The sequence below is a fragment of the Mauremys mutica genome, chromosome 1 (genome assembly GCF_020497125.1).
Source record: "Mauremys mutica isolate MM-2020 ecotype Southern chromosome 1, ASM2049712v1, whole genome shotgun sequence".
NCBI classification, from domain to species: Eukaryota; Metazoa; Chordata; order Testudines; family Geoemydidae; genus Mauremys; species Mauremys mutica.
In genome coordinates, this window is record NC_059072.1 from 319,755,031 (window position 1) to 319,776,853 (window position 21,823).

At 46.3% G+C, this 21,823-nt stretch overlaps 1 protein-coding gene across 1 annotated transcript in view; it reads right to left on the bottom strand.

Annotated features, from left to right (window-relative positions):
• GTF3A (general transcription factor IIIA) overlaps positions 1-11,848 on the bottom strand; it is a 15,963-nt gene extending 4,115 nt beyond the window's left edge. Inside the window, exons 1-4 of the mRNA XM_045017033.1 lie at positions 11,475-11,848; positions 9,147-9,247; positions 7,337-7,433; positions 934-1,022 (exon numbers count right to left, since the gene is read on the bottom strand). Of these exons, the coding sequence (XP_044872968.1) occupies positions 934-1,022; positions 7,337-7,433; positions 9,147-9,247; positions 11,475-11,684 (497 nt within the window). The 5' untranslated portion in view covers positions 11,685-11,848. The remainder of the gene's footprint in view (positions 1-933; positions 1,023-7,336; positions 7,434-9,146; positions 9,248-11,474) is intronic.
• Positions 11,849-21,823: the final 9,975 nt, after the last annotated feature.

Here is a 21,823-nt window from a genome sequence, read left to right on the forward strand (position 1 = left end):
ACTACACAGTGCAGCTCTGATAAGCCTGATCCACTCTACAGCTGCAACTTTGTTGTAATTATGAAACATTTTCTATGTATATAGCAAGTATCATCCAAGACTAAAAGCCTAGTTAAACTTCATGTCATCCCTGTGAGGTAGTTTCTCCTGTAAAATGGGGTTAGGTTAAATGATACACCCAAGGCAAGTGCAACAAGTCAATACCAGAGCTGGGGGTGGGGTGGGGTAAAACCAACAGGCATTTGTCTCCTGTTCTTGTAATCTAGCCCGTGGACTATGCTGCCTCCTTCAGTTATGCTACATATAGTTAGAAGTAACAATGAAACTCATAAGAAAATTCCACCTATAAGAAATAAAAGACCTAATTTTGCTTCCATCAATTAATATGGGTTTGCTTTGCTAATGGAGACGTACAACTCCACAAAGGTAGTACTTTTCAGTCAAGCCAATTGTGTCCTTACACCTAACTCACTTTTGCTCACCACTCACCTGTGTTAATTAAGCAGCTACTCCCTAATGGGGAAGCCAACCTAGTAAAGGAAAATGCTATTCTACCTATGGATTACACTTTATATGTAAAATGTAAACTATGCAATTGGATGATGCTGTAACAAATCCAAAGCATTGAATGTACAAAGTATTTCCAGTTATGGAGCACAGGACTGCTACTCAGAATAGACTGGCAAAGTGAAGGGATAGTTCAACACATGCATTTGTACGTATGTCTGTAGAGCAGAAGCCATTAAGTCTGAAGTTAACCTAACAGCATCCCTTAAAAATAAAAAGGCAAGCATGTTTACATAGAAAAGGTCCATAATCAAAGTAGATTATTTGTATCCTGTATCATCCACCCACACTGAAGATCTTGTATCCTTATTTCACTTAAATATTGTATATGGGAACATCTACAGTTTATTAAAATTATTCACTTACTTGAAAAAAGGTTCACTGGTGTGTTGACAATGATGAACTTTTAGCTGTTGATGTTTTCTAAAAGACTTGCTACAACCTTCAAAGTCACACTGTTTGGAAAATTAAAATTGGTTATGGTTAGAGAGAGGCCAATATAATCCACAAGTTTTTGCTAATATTACAAATTCAGTACCAAATATGCAACTGTTCTTCTTCGAGTGATTGCTCATATCCATTCCATGTAGGTGTACGCGCGCCGCGTGCACATTCGTCGGAAGACTTTTACCCTAGCAACTCAGTGGGTCAGCTGGGCGCCCCCTGGAGTGGCACCACCATGGCCCCGGATATATACACCAGCCGACCCACCCACTCCTCAGTTCCTTCTTACCGCCCGTGTCGGTCGTTGGAACAGTGGAGTGCAGCTTAGCTGACCTCCACCTCCCTAACATTCTCGTAGTTCTCGTTCTCTTTGTGTATATAGTTGTAGATTTAGTTGGAATTTAGATAAGTGTAGTTAGTTCTTAATTGTTAAGTTAGTCTTTAGTGAGTTTAGTCGGGTTCAGGGCTTAGGCCCTCCCCGCACCGGGACCGGGGCACATGCCCGGCTCCCCGGGATTCAAGCCGTGCTCAGCTTGTCATCGGCCAATGCCCACAGGAGATCCGCACGACTCCTGTTTGAAGTGCCTCAGCGAGTCGCACATATCTGCCAAGTGCTCGATTTGTAAGTCATTTAAGCCTCGCACTAAAAAGGAGCAGGACATCAGACTTAAACAGCTCCTTATGGAGGCGGCTCTTACCCCTCCATCCTCAGCACCGAGTGCGCCACCATCAGACTCGAGGAGTTCCTCTTCGGCACCGGGGCGCCCACTCCTTCCCGGCACCGGACGTCCCCGGCTCCCAAGTCAAGCCAAAGGCGCTCGCTCTCTCCCAGAGCAAAGAAGGCTAAGACCCCTGCTGTTCCGGCACCGCCCGAAGCGCGGCACGAGGGCACGGCTCCGTCGCACCGCCCAGTGCCTGCTGCCACCGCGGCACCTGCTAAGCCGTTACCGTCGACTCCGGTCTGCCAGGGGCCGTCAAGTCCGGCGCCTGTCTCCCCGGCACCCGCTGTGGTTGAGCTGGTTATACCATCCACGCCGGAGGTCTGTGAAGTGGCGAAGGACCTGATCGCGCTGTCGGACCCGGCACCACCGCCACCCCCAGCACCGCCGGTGCGGGTGATCCAGTCAATCGGGAAGCCAGCCCTGATTCGTCCGGCTTCTGTCAGCGCTCCTGACCGGCACCGCTCTCGATCGCGGTCCCGCAGGCGTTCCAGGTCCCGGCACCGTTCCCGCTCTTCACGCTGCTCGCAGTCCCGGCACCGCTCCACGGCACGGCGCCGATCAGTCTCGCGGCACCGTTCTCCATCCCGGTCGCCGTCTTATTATCCGCGGCACCGCTCACGGTCCCGGCACCGCTCTCCCAGGAGCCGCTCCCGACGTCGCTACTCCAGGTCCCGGTCGACCTCCCGGTACCGGGCTGGTCGTAGGTCCCGGTCTCGTTCTCGGCACCGGAGTTCTTCGCAGCACCGATCCCCTGTGCGGAAGAGCACCAGATTGGTGGGAACATCGGCCCAAGGCCTCTCTGCTCCGCCGTGGCCTTCCAGGCATCCGTCGGCTTCGTCCCAAGCGGGAAGTTACTACTCCCAGGACCATGAAGCGGATGTGCCGGAGGGCTTGTTTCAGGAAGCCCATTCCCAAGAGCAAAGGGCTCAGCAGTGGCCCTTTTGGACACCATGGGCGTACCATCAGGCCCAAGGTGCTCCTCTGGTTCCCTCGCGGGCCGCCTCTTCAGAGCATCGTGCCCCTGAGGCTACGGTTAGTCGTCCTCCCCCAGCTGGCATGGACGTCCAGTTAGCTCAGGCATCCACCTCACCGATGCACCTTGAGCAGGAGCCTCAATAAGACCAGGAGCAGATGCAGGATGCCCTCGCCCCCGACGTCTCGTCCTCCTCTTCGCCAGATGAGGCAGTGGCTAGCTCATCGTCTTCGAGCCCGCCCCCAGTAGACCTTGCGGCACATCAGGACCTCCTCAGGAGAATTGCCCTCAACATAAATCTCCAGGTGGAGGAGGTCCCAGAGGTCGAGGACCCTGTAGTCAGCATCCTGGCGGCTGACGCGCCCACCAGAGTGGCTCTGCCGTTTATTAAAACAATCCAAGCTAAGGCAGATACATTGTGGCAATCGCCGGCATCTATTCCGCCGACGGCAAAGGGAGTCGAGCGAAAATATATGGTGCCATCCCGAGGGTATGAGTACCTGTATATGCATCCTCCTCCTTCCTCCCTGGTGGTCCAGTCCGTCAATGATAAGGAGCGCCATGGACAGCCGGCCCCCGCTCCAAAATACAAGGAGGCCAGACGGATGGACCTTCTGGGCCGCAAGGTGTATTCGGCGGGCACCTTGCAGCTGCGCGTAGCGAATCAGCATGCTCTGCTGAGTCGCTATGATTATAACACCTGGGCAGAGATGGCTAAATTCCGGGAGTTGCTTCCCCCAGATTCCCGCCAGGAGTTTAAGGCCTTCCTTGAGGAAGGGAAAAAGGTGGCCAGGACCTCTTTGCAGGCTTCCCTGGACGCGGCGGACTCCGCCACCAGGACCTTGGCGGCCGATGTTACCATGAGGCGCATCTCCTGGCTGCAGGCTTCCAACCTTTCGCCCGAGCTCCAGTATACCATTCAGGACTTGCCGTTCGAGGGCAAGGATTTATTCTCGGAGAAAACTGACACCAGACTCCAGAATTTAAAAGACAATAGGGTTACTATGCGTAACCTGGGTATGCATACTCCCGTGACCCAGCGGCGAACCTATCGCCCCCAGCTCTTCCGCCCGTACTCTGTCCCTAGGCAGAGACAAGACTTCGGCAGACGCTGAGGACGCGGAGGCCACAGGCGCTTTTCGGGCCCTCAATCCAGCCAAAATCGTGGCCCCTCCAAACCGCAACCGGACCCGAAGTCGTCCTTTTGAAGGCGCGCCTGGGGACAGCATACCACTTCCAGTTCAGGATCCTTTCCCTCCTTTCTCCAACTGCCTCTCATTTTTTCTCTGAGTGGTCCCACCTGACCTCGGACATCTGGGTCCTGCGCACCGTGAAGCAAGGATACCACCTCCAGTTTGCTTCAACCCCGCCTTACCGCCCTCCCTCCCAGTCCCTCTTCAGGGACACCTCTCACGAGCAATTCCTCTTACAAGAGGTCCAAACGCTTCTCGACATCGGGGCAATAGAGGAGGTGCCAAGGAAGGAATGGGGCAAGGGGTTCTACTCCCGTTACTTCCTGATTCCCAAGTCAAAAGGGGGTCTCAGGCCTATCCTAGACCTACGCGGCCTCAACAAATTCCTAATAAAGTTAAAGTTCCGGATGGTTTCCCTAGGGACCATTATCCCGTCCTTGGATCCCAGTGACTGGTATGCTGCCCTCGACATGAAAGACGCTTCCTTTCATATAGCCATTTTTCCTCCGCACAGGCCATACCTCCGCTTTGTAGCAGGCCATCGGCATTTTCAGTTTGCGATCCTTCCCTTCGACCTCTCCACAGCGCCTCGAGTGTTTACGAAGTGCATGGCAGTGGTGGCCGCCCACCTCCGTCAGCAAGGGATCCATGTGTTCCCCTACCTGGATGACTGGCTCCTCAAGGGAGCCTCCCGGGATCAAGTCAGGGAGCATGTGCGAGTGGCAAAGGACCTGTTCACGAGCCTCGGCCTGCTGCTCAATGTAGACAAATCCACCCTGGTTCCCACTCAGAGGCTGGACTTTATAGGAGCGACCTTGGATTCTATTCTGGCCAAGGCCTGTCTTCCTCAGCCAAGGTTCCTGGCGCTGGCAACCATCATCCGCAGCCTTCAGGCCTTTCCCACGACCTCGGTCCGCACTTGCCTTGCTCTACTGGGCCACATGGCGGCGTGTACGTACGTCACCAAATTCGCCAGGCTCCGACTTCGCCCTCTTCAGTCGTGGCTCCATTCGGTATACCGTCCAAGCAGGGACACGATGGACACCTTAGTCACCGTTCCGCCGAGTGCGCTTCGATCCCTCGACTGGTGGCTGAACCCCTCCATGGTGTGTGCAGGGTTGCCGTTCCGTCCGCCGCAGCCCACCCTGTCTTTGACCACAGATGCATCATCCCTCGGCTGGGGAGCCCACCTCGGCCACCTGCGCACCCAAGGCCTGTGGTCGCCAGAGGAACTCTCCCTTCACATAATCGTACGGGAGCTCAGAGCGGTTCGCCTAGCATGCCATGCATTCCTCAAGCTTCTGTCAGGCCGTTGTGTCTCCGTCTTTACGGACACCACAATGGCCATGTATTACATAAACAAGCAGGGAGGGACTCGCTCCTCCCCTCTGTGCCTAGAAGCCATCGAGTTGTGGGAATTCTGCATAGCACATACGATCAACCTGGTGGCATCCTTTCTCCCGGGAGTTCGGAACACTCTCGCGGATCGGCTGAGCAGATCCTTCCTGTGCCACGAGTGGTCCATGAGACCGGACATTATCCATGCAATCTTCCGCAAGTGGGGCTTTCCCCGGGTGGACCTGTTCGCGACGCGCGTGAACAGGAAGTGCCATGCGTTCTGCTCATTCCAGGGCCACTCACCAGGATCGATCTCGGACGCATTTCTCCTTCAGTGGAAGCACCAACTGCTCTATGCGTTTCCCCCGTTCCCACTAGTTCACAGGGTTCTGTTGAAGCTCCGACAGGACAGGGCTCATCTGATCCTGATTGCTCCAGCGTGGCCCAGGCAGCCCTGGTACACCACGCTGCTCAGCCTCTCTGTGTCTCCACCGATCACCCTCCCGCTCTGCGCGGACCTTATAACCCAGGAGCACGGCAGTCTCCGCCATCCGGACCTCCCGGCTTTCCACCTCAAGGCGTGGCTCCTGCGTGGCTAGACACCTCGGAGTTGCGCTGCTCCGCCCCTGTGCAGCACATCCTGCTCAGTAGTAGGAAACCTTCCACTCGGTCCATGTACTTGGCCAAGTGGAAGCGTTTCTCGGTCTGGTGTGCGGCAAGGACTCTTGTGCCCTCGGAGGTCCCCGTTCCAGTCATTCTAGACTACCTCTGGCACCTTAGACAGCAAGGCCTCGCCATATCTCCCCTGAAGGTCCACTTAGCGGCCATATCCGCTTTCCATTCCGGCGAGGGTGGGCACTCTGTGTTCTCTCACCCGGTGGTTGCTAGGTTCCGCAAGGGGTTGGAACGCCTCTACCCTCAAGTCTGTCGTCCTGCCCCTACCTGGGACCTTAACCTAGTACTGAACAGGCTTATGGGTCCGCCCTTTGAGCCGCTGGCAACCTGCTCTCTCCTATATCTTTCATGGAAGACAGTTTTTCTGGTGGCTATTACTTTGGCCAGGAGGGTCTCCGAGCTCCGAGCACTCACCGTAGACCCACCCTACACTGTCTTTCACAAGGACAAGGTTCAGTTGCGGCCACATCCCGCTTTTCTCCCTAAAGTAGTTTCGGCCTTCCATACCAATCAGGACATCTTCCTCCCAGTTTTCTTCCCTAAACCTCATTCATCTCTACGGGAGCAGCGGTTGCACTCCCTAGATGTCCGCAGGGCGCTTGCATTTTATATTGACCGCACAAGGCCCTTCCGTAAGTCCCTCCAGCTTTTCGTGGCAGTTGCGGACCGTATGAAAGGCCTTCCCATCTCCACTCAACGGATTTCCTCTTGGCTAACAGCATGCATCCGTACGTGCTATGACTTGGCCCATGTCCCAGCGGGCCATCTCACTGCCCATTCTACCAGGGCTCAGGCTTCTTCAGCCGCCTTCCTGGCACACGTACCGGTCCAGGAGATATGCCGTGCAGCGACCTGGTCATCGGTCCACACGTTTGCTTCACACTACGCTCTGGTCCAGCAATCTAGAGACAATGCGGCCTTCGGCTCGGCGGTTTTACATTCCACCACATCTCACTCTGACCCCACCGCCTAGGTAAGGCTTGGGAATCACCTACATGGAATGGATATGAGCAATCACTCGAAGAAGAAAAGACGGTTACTCACCGTTGTAACTGTTGTTCTTCGAGATGTGTTGCTCATATCCATTCCAAACCCACTCTCCTTCCCCACTGTCGGAGTAGCCGGCAAGAAGGAACTGAGGAGTGGGTGGGTCGGCTGGGGTATATATCCGGGGCCATGGTGGCGCCACTCCAGGGGGCGCCAGCCGACCCACTGAGTTGCTAGGGTAAAAGTCTTCCGACGAACGTGCATGCGGTGTGCACACACCTACATGGAATGGATATGAGCAACATATCTCGAAGAACAACAGTTACAACGGTGAGTAACCGTCTTTTTTATAACAACATTTGAACATGCACTCACGTTTCCAGGGTCTGAAATATTTGGTTAACTAAATTAAGTGGAGGCTGCAAAGAGTTACTTACTACATACTGCTTTTGCTGATTTTCATGCTTGCGTTCAACATGCTTCTTCAAGTTTGATTTTGTTGTAAATTTTTGATTACAACCATCCGCTGTGCACCTGCAAATAAATTATATTTTCTTAATACTGTATTCAGATAATCGGGAGAGTGAAGGGAAAGAGCTAGAGCAACAAGTTTAATTCTTTATATACACATAAGTCAATATTTTTTAAATGAACGTACCAGCGTCTTCAAAATATTGCACAAACATTAATCAAACCTCACAACCATCCTACAGAGTATTATCTATATTTTAAAAGATAAAATGGCAGGATAAGTGACTCGTTTAAGGCTACAGTGGAAATCCCTGTCAGCACAAAAATTCAAATTTAGGGGTTCCTGGCTCCCAGACCACCACATACCCACACCAATTCTTGGAAGTTTGTACTTAGCGTTAGAAAAGTTGGAGTGCTTTATAGTATTATGGTATTAAAAATTCCTGAAATCTTTTAATAAACAGTCTTATCATTGTACAGTTTCTTTCATCCTGAAAGCTCCAAGAGAGTTCAACCTATATAGAAGTCACTTCACCCACTGAAACGGGGCAATATGTGGTAGTTTAAACAGCGAAGAGTAACACTACAAATTTACACAATCACCAGTGTTCTCTGTTTTATGTCTCATTTGAAAGAGGGGCCCTTCAGCAGCAGTGCTCCCTAGCTATGTTGGGACATTCAATTAAGAAGTGAGCCAAAGACAAAATACTAGCAGCTGAATCACCAACATCCTACAGAACCTGTTTCTCTTAGTATTCCAAGTTCTGTCCATGCCCAATCCTGTTTAGCACAAAAGTCCTGACTGACCAAGTTAATATGGTTTTGCATTTTCAATTTGGTTCAGCTGCAAAAAATGTAAGAGAATTATTTGGTAAGTTTATTTACGCAGTTGCTTCAGTGACCTCATTAAGAGTAAGAAATACATAGTTACATCCTCCCATTTGTATTAGTAATAGAACTAGTTGGGAATTTTTTGACAAAATGATTTTGTTGTCATTTTCTCTAAACCAAAACCTTCATGGGAATTTACCAGATTTGATTAAAAACTTTCCTTGGAAAGTGGGAGACCAAGGGTCAAGTCCCTGCTCTGAATCAGGCAAAGGTGTTTCATTGGGGGGGGGACGACAAAAAAGAAAACAAACACCTGTAAAACATCTTTTTCATCTGCTTACGCAACAGGAAAAATTTATGAAACCTCAAAAATTCTCCTGGGACGGGAAAACAATTTCCCACCCAGCTCTAGTTAGTCAGGCATGTAAAATTTTGTACATAGCAATATGCATTTTTAACATATTACAAAAATAAAGGAGTGATTTCGGAAGATTTTAGTAGTACAGGAAAGTTTAAATGACAGCAAGGAGAGGCCAAGAGCTTAGTAGGATTCCAGTAAAGGATTTGGTATTTGTACTGAGAACATGCAAAGTTACCTTAGATTAGATAAACTAGAACCCTCAGGCATCATTGCACAAGCCAACTACTAACTGCTTGGTGCTAGAAGGACAGGGTATTCCATAAACATCTACTATGGATTCCTCCCACCCCACCATCCTCTGAAGCATCTGGTATGGGCCATTACCAGATACAGGATACCAAGCTAGATGGCTCACTAGACTGAAGCAGCATGCCAGCTCGTGTTGGTTTCTATGACACTGAAATCATACTAGTGTTATACTTTGTTTGGCTTTCCTGAATGTAAGTTTTCTTTTTTAGTTTGTTTCTGTAGGACAGCAGTTAATCATCATTTCAGCGCCTGAAGGAAACAAGTACAATACTTACTCAAATGGTTTTTCCCCACTGTGCGTAAGAAAGTGGCGGGTAAGATGAAAGTCTCTGGTGAAACCTTTACCACAACCATTATAATTGCAAATAAATGGTCTCTGACAGAAAGAAAGAGAGAGAGAGAGAGAGACTGCTTAAAAAAAATCATAAAAGTACGTTATTTTAGGAGACTGATTTTCAGGAGACGCTGCCCTTATATTAATGAAACCAAGTGATTTTTTTCCCCATATAAACAGTGCATTTAAGAACCATGAGAAAAAAATCAAAGCATACAGGGCACAGGTTTAGTCGGTGTTAAACCATTAACAGTTACAGAAAATATTTAAAATATTCATTAGCGTGCATAAGGTTTTTTTTTAAGACAATTAAAGCATTTTTATATCCTCAGGTTGCGCACACTGAATGTTATGGGAACCCATTTAAAATATTTTCCTAGATAAAAAGAAGAGTCTCAAACTTTAATCTGGATTTTTTTTTTAATTTAAGAAAATGCCAAAAATCTGTACCCATAAGCCTTTGAGTTTATTTCTAGAGTTCAGACAAGTTTCTTACAAGATGATTAATGTTTCAGAATTAGCACAGGGTGATCTTACAATAGTTTAACTGAAAGAGAGAAAAATACTAATGCAGTTTTTGTTTACATTGTGTATTTGACAGCATTTTGAATATAGTCAATTTTACTAAAGTTAGTTTCCTCTTTTTGTTTGGTTTTTCCATACAGCCACATGGGAAAGCACACACACTTTAAAAATAAATAAAATAGGGAAGTTTGATGGTTAAGCCACAAAATTTGGTAGGAGGGCAGACACCTGAAGGACCTGGATCTACTTTTAACTAACTAGATTTCAAATAGATAGCGTCCTTTTAAATTGCTGGAGGCTATTAACATGGTACAATGCTTTCTATTTCTATAGATTCTTTCACCCAAGGAGCTTGAGGAATTATCAGAGGTTTGTAAAGTGCTGTGGAGATATGTTGCCAATCCTGCAATTGACTATGCAAACCCAGGGAGCCCCAAATGATTTCACTAGGGGAAAAGGACAGGAGAGGGAATCTGTTCAAAGTCAATTGAAGGATCAGGGTCCAAGTGAAGCGTACCACCACCTCACAGATAAGAAGACTAAAGCACAGACAGGTTAAAGTGCAATGTGAGCGGGGGCTTTTTTTAAGTGACAATTTTTTAAATTCAATTTTCTGAGAGAATATCCTTTCTTATACCAGGATTTTTTAAAAATCTTTTTAATTTAAAGGGCAATTTAGTGTTTGTGTTCTTCTGTTATGTTTAGAAAGGGCTTCTGAACCAATCTGAGCATACCATCACCAAACATGCTCAGTCACCCCTTCCCCCCCCCCCAATTCACACTCTTGTCTGTGACTTGGTTACTTCCAGTTTAAGTTCTACTGTTACTATGAATGGTAAACATCCTCATGCAGAACCTAGGGAAGGGTGTGTACCCTCAATAAAAGTGAAACCTAGACAGTGTTGCCAAACCTTCAAAATAAAATGAGAAAAACAAGGAGTTTTTTATTCTCTCTCACTCACAGTAATCACAGCGGTTGCTTGTGACAACAGCAGACACCAGATTTTTCAGGTGAAAATAGTGGATTTCCAACTTGATACTGCCCAGCAAAGTTATAAATGGTACCCAGGAGTCCCAATGCCCATTTACACAGCTGTGCTCAGTAAGTGCTGCATGTCTAGTGCATCATTTCCTCTGAACTGTTTCCTGTTGAAATAAGTCACCGCCTTGAAGAGAAGGCTCAGCTCCTTGCCCTAAAGTTTCTTGATCTCCCTCAACTCCTGCCTTATGCCATTGCAAAATGCCCAGTTAGACACTGCTGCCCCTCCCCAGGGCTATGTTACAGTGTGTGTGTGGGGGGGGGGGGGGGAAAGGGTCCCATAAAGCACACAATAGGGCAGCTTGCACATCTGAGGCACAGGCCCCTGGCACACACCAGTCCTGGGGGCTCTATGGGATTATGTGAGCAGTGCTGGCAACTTGTCTTCAAAGCACTTCAGGCAGCTTGCGACAGTTTCTCAGGCGGGCAGAGGCATGAGGCTCAGAGCACACGTTTGCTAGCCCCATGCCAGCTGCACCATGCAGACTGCCAGCTTCCCTGCCCACGGGCAGCCCCAGGTGGCAGCAAGCCAGGCCTGGTTCATCTGGCAGGTCGGCCCAGAGCCTCACCCTGCCAGGGCAGCGCAGCAGGCAGAGGCTCCCACAGCCCTGGGCTCTTGGGGTGAGAGACACTGAGCAGAGCCCAGCCCAGGAGAGCGGCCTCGCCCCGCCCCCTCCAGTGCCAGCCCCGGCCCCGCCCTCTCACCTGCCCCGTGTGCCGGCAGAGGTGCGCGTTCAGCCTCCAGGCCTTGCTGAACGTGGCCTCGCAGTCGGGGAAGGAGCAGATGAAGCGCTTGGCGCAGTCCGCGGCGGGTCTCGACTCCCCCACGAGGCCCCGCACAGGCAACCGCCGGCTCTGCACGCACTCGGCCGCCGCTCCCGCCGCAGCCTCCTCCTCCTCCTCCTCCCCGGCCATGCTGACACCACGTGATGCGCTGTTAGTCTTGGCGCCGCCCGGCGTCTCCTTTGTGTCCCCTCTCGGCTCCTATCTTCCGGCGCGCGCCCGCTTGACCTCTGTGCGCTGCTATTGGATTAGCCCCTGCTGGGCTGTGTGCGCGTGCCAAAGAGGCGCGTCGGCCCGCGGGCGTCACGTGCTCCCGAGCCAGCGTCAGGACGCAGCCTGGAGGCGGCGCTCCCTGGGATAAAAGAGTGTGCGCAGGCGCTGTAGCCCGCTATCTGTCTCTCCCTTGGGAGCGGGAGGGGCAAGTCCGTGTTAAAGGGGGGCGGTGGAGACCTGCCTTAGGGGAGAGGGTTGGGAGCCTGCAGCTCAGGGTTCGAGTCCAGCCTCCGCTGCTCTGTTCCCCGACTGGCTATAGCAGTTGGAGGAGCCAGGAAGCGGCCATGAGCCGCCTGTGTAGAGAATTATCAGTGGCTCCTTCTGTCAACATGCCTTGTAACAGTTTCTGGGTGAAGGTGTGTTAACAGCAGTTGGATCAATGGTGCAGAAAGTCAAGGGGTGCCTGATGTGCCTAGTTCAAGAAGGGGCCTGATTACCTGCTATCTAATCCTTGGGCAAACTCCCTGCCTGGGGTGCAAAATACAGTGTGTGTGTATGTATTTATTTATACAAACCGCCTCAAACACCAGTTACCACCACAAGTTAGGATAGCTGTATGGGGTAAGCAATGCCATGGGGCACAGGCCTTTCACATAAGAAGATTTGAGGTACCATAGCTGAATGTTTAAGATTATTCTTACACACTTTAACTTCTCCATTGTTATCATGTACCCAATTTTAGATGCTATAAAACAGAAACAAATGTTGCAATTAAAATGTTTTATATTCTGAGCTGTAGTTAGTAAAAATCCACCAGCAAAGCTTTCTTTCTTGGATGGGTGTTTGTTATGCAGCCCTAGGAGAGCTCATGCTATATTGAATAACCCTGGTTGTCACCTTAATTTCCTACTCATGCAATAAACAAATTTTGTTTGTCTTCCTATACCTTTCTCAGTCTGCTCATGTATTAGCCATCTTGGATTGTAATCTGATTTTGCAGTTAGCATTGTTTAATCTACTGACAAAGTCATTCAGTTCATTGTCAAACTTTAAATTTTAAGGCCATCCTACTCATATACATAAAGTTATATCTCTATATAGAGACTTTTAAAATCAGCAGGAGTAAAATTTTTGTTGGTGAATAGATAGGTTGAGTGTATAACTCATCTTCAAAAGAGGACACAGATTCTGAGTGTTTAAACTCATCCCCTTCTGGTAGCTTGGTTTTATTGGTAACTCAAAAATAATAGCACAGCATAAACCTCAGCCTAAACTTCCTTGCATAGCTTGGCTGTTTCTCCAATTGATTTTCTCCAGTATTTGCATTGTCCTAGTTTCCACAGAGCCCGTCTCACATCCCTTATATGCAGGGCAAGCTGCACCTGCCACAGTATCTCAATAGCAATGAGTCAACATATCAATGTATGGTTCTAACTTCTACTAACAAGGTGAGGCAAAAGAAAACCCTGCTAGAGGAGGGATGATGGGAAATCATTAGTATAAATGTTCCTTTCTTGTCCTATCCCAATAATGCTGACTAGTGCAATATTTCTAGAAGTGGTGTCTCACAAAGCTTAGGGGGAATTACTGAACTGGTCTCTGAGAGGCTCTTTCTATTAGCCAGTGGTCCACAGAGGGAAAACATTGGAAAAATCTGTGGAGTAATAAAATTTTCTGATCTGAAAAATGTGTTCTAAATCAAAAGACTTCCAATAAGTCTGCCCCTACCTGTGGAGGACCAGGGTTTGGTTTCTACCCAGTCCCTCTTTCACTGGAGTTTTGAAGCACTTAGCCCCTAAGGGAAGGGCATTCCTCTTGTCATACCACAGTGATTGGTTTAGTTGATTAGGCATCACTGTTCACAGACTCCAAAGTGCATCCCATTCTGTTGTCTCTGGACTGAAGATTTGTGGCTGCCACATAGGGCCTCAAAATGTGAAGGAAATGACAAAACTCAGCATCTCTCAGGTCAGGCTTAGGTTCTTGACTGGGACTTGGGAGACCTGAATTCAGTTCCTAGCTCTGTCACTGATTTCCTGCATGACTTCGGGTGAGTCATTAACCTCTCTATGCCTCTGTTCAGGGATGATAATACTTCCTTGTTTTTCTCACCCATCGTCTGCCTTGTCTGTTTAAATTATAAACTTTTTGGGTTATGATTTGTCTCCTTGCATGTACAGTGACTAGCACCACATGGGGCCGGATCTTGGTTGGGACTTCAAGGTGTACAAATAATACATTATTATTATTTATTTATTATTGTTTATTATAGAAGTTCCCAGAAGATAGCAAAGAAACTTACTTTTTCTTTTTACTTGCCAAGAATAATATTTGTTTTATTAAAACTTTCTTTCTGTTCTACACACCACCACTTTCCAGTGTATTTGAAGCAACATCTCTGAATAGTTAACAGGAGATTTAAAGAATACTGTAGGTACTGAAACAGTAGGGTGAATATAAAAGGGGAGAGAGTAATAGAGATAGGACAGAGCTGGAGAAGATGAGATGAGACTAATTATGTCTCTTATTTGCTTACATGAGATTAGATTATATACCAGTATGCCATTGATTAAGGGACAAAAGGCTTTACATTAAAAAGCTTCATACTGCCAAGTGAGTACAAGCTCTGGCGGGACCTTCCTCTATAAGAAATATTAAAAGGGGAAAATATTTTTCTGACAGATGGCAGCAAGAGAAATTGTCCCTCTCCCAGTGCCTAAGGTAATTTTCGTGGCATTTCAATGAACTGATCCAGCACAACTCAGCATAGAACTTTTCACTTTCTGAATGTTAAAGGGGAATTGTGTTTCCCTTCAGCCTGATAAAGAAAGCTTGACAAATATTTAGGGCCTGATTCCCCAACCCTTATGTTGAGTAGCACTTGAGGGTGCCATTGAACTCAGTGGAACCACTTGTGTGATTAAGAATTGTGACAGACTGACAATATCCTAAAGAAACCTTATGGAATTAACATACACTTAACTGAATTAAGCTAAACCTTACTGAATTAGGGTTAATACCTTTGGGTATATTGTATTAAAAATGCAGTTGTGTATGTGGTGTTGCACTATGTGTACCTTCTCTAGTTGGGAGGTGATGAACTTCCTTATCAGCCTTTGAAGCATCCCCTGGGGAGATATGCATATACTAGCTCAAACTGGATTCTCCAGAGACCAACAAAGAAAAGATTTTTGGATAAAAAGTCTGGGTTTAAGATGACTCAGGGCCTTTTTCCTGATACAGCAAACAGATGGGACCCCTGGTCCAGAGAGGGCCAGGCCCCAATCCTTAGGAGAGAATTGGGCCTACTGAGGCCTCATAAGATTGTGTGGTTATTCTCAGCTGAAGCTGTGATGAACTTGTAACCGCAAAGAAACCCTTAGGATGGGATGATAATTAGTAAGCTTATTAGCAGGTGTGTAGGTTTTTAATGCCTTTTACCTTAAGAATAAAGTAGGCTTGTTTAGAAAGATTTGTATTGTAACTTATATTTCAGTTATCAGTCTCTGCAGAGAAAGCAAGCAGGTGTCCTTGGGCAATCTGTCTGGGCTGGAAAATACATAGTGAAGGCAGGGAACTGTGCAGCCTGGGAATGGCCCGTAGAGAGATGTCGGTCTCCACCCAAAAGTGGTAACAGTGCAGAACTGGAAGCCTGAGATTGGGTGCCTTTGCTGGACCACAAAGGGGACATACAGGTGTAGTTGCCCTGACCTGTCCAAAACTACTAAGCATAAATAAGAATTTCAGAATTGGGCCTTCAATGAATTTCCAAACAAAAACCAAGATGAAGATTGAGAGTAAATGTCAGTAACTTGCAGAATACATTATAGGAATGTTTCCAAAACCAGGTGTTAGAAACCCAAGAACTTCAGAGTTAAAGTTAAATTGAAAATAAATCATTTTGAGGTGTGGAAATGCACCATTAGGACACCCAGATAACCTTTAACTTTGCTTTTCAGTGACACCATGCAATAACCATCTGTTTATGATTAAGATGTTTTAAGGTTTGTGGTTCCAGATTAGATTGACCTACTTTGTAAAGATGCATTAATCCCCTCCCCCTCCTCCTCCTCCTCCTCCTCCTCTATTGTATCACTAACAGCAGGAAGCAATACAATGTGCCTTCTTTGAAACTGGTCACTACCTTTCATTGTTTCCAATGAACATGAAACCAGGGGCCATTTTTTAAGAGCAGCCTGTGGCCTGCATCCCCTTGAGAACAATGGAAGATATACACCACTCTCTCAAAATGGCCACTTAACGGTGGGTAAATTGTGACCCCAATTAACTGAGAAGGATGGGTGGTATCAGCCATTTTGAAAGCCTGCAATTTTACAGGGTATTCCCTGTTGTAGATATATTATTCATCAGATCCTGCTGGTGGAGAAACTTTCCGTTATGAAGAGTAACTAGGAAAAATTATCTGTAATCCTATTAGGAAAAAAAAACACAAAGCCCCTCCCACCCTCAATGTAGCCTATGCACAAGATTTCACTATAGGGGAATTCTGAAGGATCTGTGGTGTTCTATTACAAAGTTAATTCAAAATTCCAGACAAAGGACTTGACATTGGGTACTAAATTTCGTAATGGGCAATTTTAAAATTAATTTTAACTAATAAACTAATTAGCAGATTTACTTGTAAATTCTCAGAAAACTCATTTGGCTCAAAGATTAAATGTTGTAATTTTAGGGATGATACCCTTTAGTCTTCATACATAATCAAGTGATCAAATCCCTGCTTTCAGTGCAAAACTCAACTCACCCTTAACTATGGAACCATGAACATGTCAATAATAATTAATTTTAAAGTGTTGTGGAATAAGAGCCCAACATTTGACCCATTACTTTTTTGTAAAGACCATATAATTCTTCACATACATTTTCCCCTTAAATTCTTCCCCATAATTTTTTATTTTTAAAAGATCAATGGCATTAGCCTGGCACTGCAGTCCTTCTCCAACAAATCACTCCCTTGTGTGTGTGCAGTAGAAATGCTGGATTGGTGGATATCAGTATGTTAACAAATATGGTGCCAGCTTCTCACCTGACATAGATCAGTGTAACTTCATTGCTTTCAGTGAAGACACGTCAGTTTACACCTGCTGAGATATTGACCCCTCATGTTCAAGCTGAAAAAGCTAAGAAAAAAACCAACAGCATCCATTTAAGAAAATACATATAGAAGAAAGAAGGGGGAAGAGATGTAATTATTATTTACATTGAGAAGGATCAACTTGGCTCTGATGTGAATTGCCTCCTATATTTACTATATTGCCTTAATCCACTGCACTGTTTTCTACAGTTTAGATCTGGCTGTGAGGTTGGAGAGCTCTCCCAATGCCCTTCTCCCCCACTCAGTACTACCATTTTTATCCTTCTTTTCATCAATGCATTGATTCTCCCTCTCTTTCTATATTAGAATACAGGTTGTTTGTCTCACAGGTAGGTGATGGCAGATGAAATATATTTGAATTGTGTAAACTAGATACCATTGGTAACTAGTAAGTAGGGTGATATTTCCTGGATCTCTCTGTTTACAGAATTATGTCTGGCTGGTAATGATGTCAGTATCCTTAAAAGACCTTTATAGGGATTTCTGTTAACTACAAAAACACATTAGGAAGAGGACAGAGTTAATCAGTTGGGCTTTCCTGCTGCTATATTCAGCCAAGCAAGCTGACTCGAACAGATGTTTCTGTTTTTAGGCCACCAGGAACTTTATAGACTGGCTTTCTCCTGTGCTCAAGAAGCACATAAATGGAGTGAATGTGTATTGAAGGCACATTTTCACAATAACATGTTTCTGGCAGGTTTTTCTGCTGGCTCCTGCCTAGTAGGTAGGTCTATTTTAAGTATTTCTAGATGTACTGCTCCCACTTACATAGAAGAAATCAAGAGTCAGAAATCACGGTACTTTGTGTGACTGAAGATACGTATTTTTCTTACTATCTTGTCCCTTTTAAGCAGATTTTCTCCTAATTTCAACCTAGTACGTGGGTCCATAATCTCCACTGCTGCTTACAGGGCTGATGAGAAGGCGGATAAAGGGGGGCAATTATATCAGGGTCCCATGCTCGGGGGGGGGGGGGGAGAATGTCTGTAACATCTGTGTAAATAAAGTGAAATGGGGGGTGGGGGGCCAGTGAACATGATGTACCGCAGTCTCAAATTTCTCTCGACGGCCCTGGCTGCTTTGTCTTGGGGACAGCTCCGTTTGTGGAGATGAAATTGATGCTTTTTCCACTGTCCTGTCTGCAAAATGTTTTCCCACTTATATGAGACCAAGTCACATAAACAGTAGCTTCTAGCCACTGTATTCTAAAACATATAATACATCATGCGAAGTCTTAATAAAGAACTTTTACATCCCTCTAAAGTACCAACAATGTGGAGAATTGCATCTGCTTTTGAGTTTGAAATCAAAATTTGAATACCACTCACCTGGCTGAGGTCAGAAATATTATTTATTGTCCATATTACAATAACGCTTATTGGCCCTAACAGAAATCAGGAAACCCTTGTGCTAAACACTGAACAACCTACACTGTATGACCATATACTAAGAGACCTCTCCCACCATAGGTACTGGAACTAGGGTGCAGGGGGTGCTGCCTCACCCGCTGGCTTGAAGTGGTTTCCATTATATACAGGGTTTATAGTTTAGTTCAATAGCTCTCAGCACCTCCACTATACAAATTGTTCCAGCACCCCAGTCCAAGATGAATCCAATTCTTATACCTAAGAAAAACCATAGGCAACACCTTTAAAAGACTAGGGGCTCAATCCTGCATTTAGAGTGTACCTAAAAGTCCTAGTGAAATCTACAGGAGTCCTGTGTGTGCAAGGAACACAGCATCAAAACCCAAATCCGTTGTAGCTCAAGAAGCTTACAGCTCTTAAGTATGTTTGACTTTAAGGAAAAAATACAAATTGAATGCTATCACAATATATTGAGATCATCTTGAAACTTTTTATTAAGGCAAAGTTACAATAAAACATTAGTATACTACATCACACATTACTTATTCAAGATCAGGTTAATAGTCAAAGAATCAGGCTAAAGATTATGTTTTGCTGGCTGGAGAGCCCTTCTCCTCTGAGTTGGTAAAAACGGTGACCACACTTCTAAACACTTGCCCTTTGTGGAGCTTCTCTTGTAATAGAAAAGATGTCACACCAAGTATGTACACAAGGACAGTCCATATTTTACTATATCACAATTCCATAGGAGGAAGAGGAGTCACATTTTTCCAGTCATGTGCAAGCCAAAGTCTTGCTGCTAAAAATAAAAAAAAGTAATTTGTTGCTCTTTAAAAAATGTAGCTCTTTTACTAAAGCACCAACTAAGCAGGTCAGGGGATCTCTAGGAACCTGTAACTTCCTCATAAAACGTTAATCTCATTAATAATTTCCTCCCAAAACTAATTCCTGGAAACAGCTACCACAGGTGCAAGTATATTTCCCTCTTCTTGCAATCCCTTCTACACAGCACCTCCCTAGTAGCAAAAATATGATGAAGCTTATCTGGAGTCAAATGCCACCTATGTGGCAATTTATAAAAGAATTTCTTTATGAGCTACACAAATTGAAGATGGATATCCCCTTTCACATACAGAGACCCACTGATCCAGATCAATTTCTTTGTCCAGATCCCTCTCCCATATTTTAATCTGGGTTCTTTTCTTGTCATTTTGATGTTTATTGTTACAAACATTTGAAATTAAAGCCCCATGCAGTTTTGGGATGCATGTAGAAGCAGCTGGACATTTTCCAAGGCTGTCATTGTCATTCCCCGGTACAGTGTTCTGTAGTTAAGCCTGGAAGGGGGGTGGGTCACAAATTAGTTGATAATTGGGCCCGGTCAGCACCTGGCAGGATGAGGCATAGCTTCCAGGCCAGTTGTAGATGGAAGAAGGCATTTCTGGCAGCTGCTGCTGTTTACGAAGCCAGGAGCAGCAAAGAGTCCTAGAGAACCCTGAGGCTGCAAACTGTTCTGATATGGCTGCGGATTCTAGTTTGTGGGCTGGAAAAACAGCTTCTGCCCTTCTGTGCCCCCTCCATGTGGCTTTCAGGCCATTGGAGCTGCACAAGCCTACATCTTGGGGCCATTTCCCCTGCATGCCAGTATAGTCAGAGCTGGTGCAGAGACTCCTATGCACGGCTAATTTACCTGTTGCACCCACCCCAGCACAGCCTCTGGCTTAACTGGTGCAATGGGTATTGTACAGGACCCATGCACCAGCATGAATTTTACCCCTTATGAATAAAAAGATTTTTCTATTCACTGAAACTCAAAAGCAGTTGGTTGAACAACACATCACTTTAGCAGTGACCAAACGCCTGTCTTTCTACATCTAGTTTGGGCCTTAGAGGCACAGCCTTGAATAAGCAGCAGCTCAGAGCTGCTGCCACCTCACAGACAGCTCAGGGAGGGATTGTGCCTGCTGTGATGGGAGTGTGCTATTAGAATGGTGCTGGCTGTTCCCTCTGGGCATTTGGCCAATTCTGCATCTTTGCCCACTATTGGATGAGGTGTGCCCCTATATGCACACGCAGGGAGCAATTCTTGTGTCAGACATGTAAGAAAGGGAAATTTCTTGGGCCACCATCCAATGCAACTGAGCAAGGGCCTGCCACAGTTTAGCCTACTGTTTCTCAACCCATTTACTATTGTGGGCCACATATGCAGCTCTCCATCTGTTATGTGGGCCGCATCCACAAAATATATATACTGCCTGTATGGCCCTGAGGATGTCACATGGGCTGCAGCTATATGCTGATTGGGCCGCACACGGCCTGCGGGATGGAAGTTGAGAACCACTGTTTTCTAGCCCATAGGAGATTGGCACCTAGTGTCTGTATTTCCAGGACAAAGGCACGTCTGTTGGTGATAACTTTGGGTTCAGTTATGGACTCCTCACAGATGCCAAACTCCCTTTGGCTTCAGTGAAAGTTTGGCCTGAGTGAAGCCTGCAGGATTAGGCCCATAACTCTGTATTCATGAAGGGCCAGTTTTCTACAAAGACAGAAATGTGGTGCCATCACAACGAACAACTGGAATTTATTTTTGAAATTTAAGAAAAATATCATTTATTCAGTAAAATTCAGGTAAAGGTTTCCCAGCTGTTCCTTCAACGGATTCACCTGTGTGGTTTCATTGAGGGCCCTGACGCATGGCAGGCCACTCCTATTAGGGTGAATGGCATGAGCTCCTCCTCTGCATAGTTGTGTTTGTGTTTGACCGAAATCCTGCAACTGGCTGAGCACATGAGCGGCAGTGTGCACCTGTGCAGCCAGCTGCTGTATTGGGGCCTTACATGTTGGCCCCAGTGGGAGCAGAGTTAGGCCAGTGCTGAGTGCTTTTGAAAACCCTATCTTGTAATCTTAACCCTACTGTAAATCTTACTTTATTTGTAGTTATAAAAGGGAAAGAACATAGTTTCTTATCAAGATCAAACAGAGGCACCTAGTGGCAAGAAAATGAAACTCCACTTCTAACTTGGGGTTGAGTGATTGACTGCACTTAACAGCAGCTGGTATCTAAAAAAAGAAAAGCCTCTATCCTAGTTTTCCCTTTGAACTGGTTTAACCCACATGGCAAAGAAACATTTATTACTAGCTATCAAGATTTTATAGTTCTCTAACTTGTTCTACCAACTCACATACTGAAAGTAATTTACTTGTATGCCTGGTTTGGTTCGGTTTTTTTTTTAAATCACTATTGTCTGGACTGCCAAAATTGATCTATATTGACATGGTTCCTCTTTTGGTCCTAGTTTTATTCTAGCAAGACTTGGTTTTAGAAATATAGAAGCAAGACTCCCATGACATTGCAATGTCAATCAACTGCATTCGCTAAATAACTTTATTCCATGGAGCGAACTGTGACCATGCACACAGGTTTGGAGAGCCCAGACTGCAATGGAGCTGTTAGAGGCTCATCCGCGTGAGCGTGGAGCAGGACCTTGCACAGTGGGTTCCCTGCACCCAGTGCATAAGGAAGGTTTGAGGGGAGGGCGGAAGCAGCCAAGTGCATGGATAATTGATCTGCGACT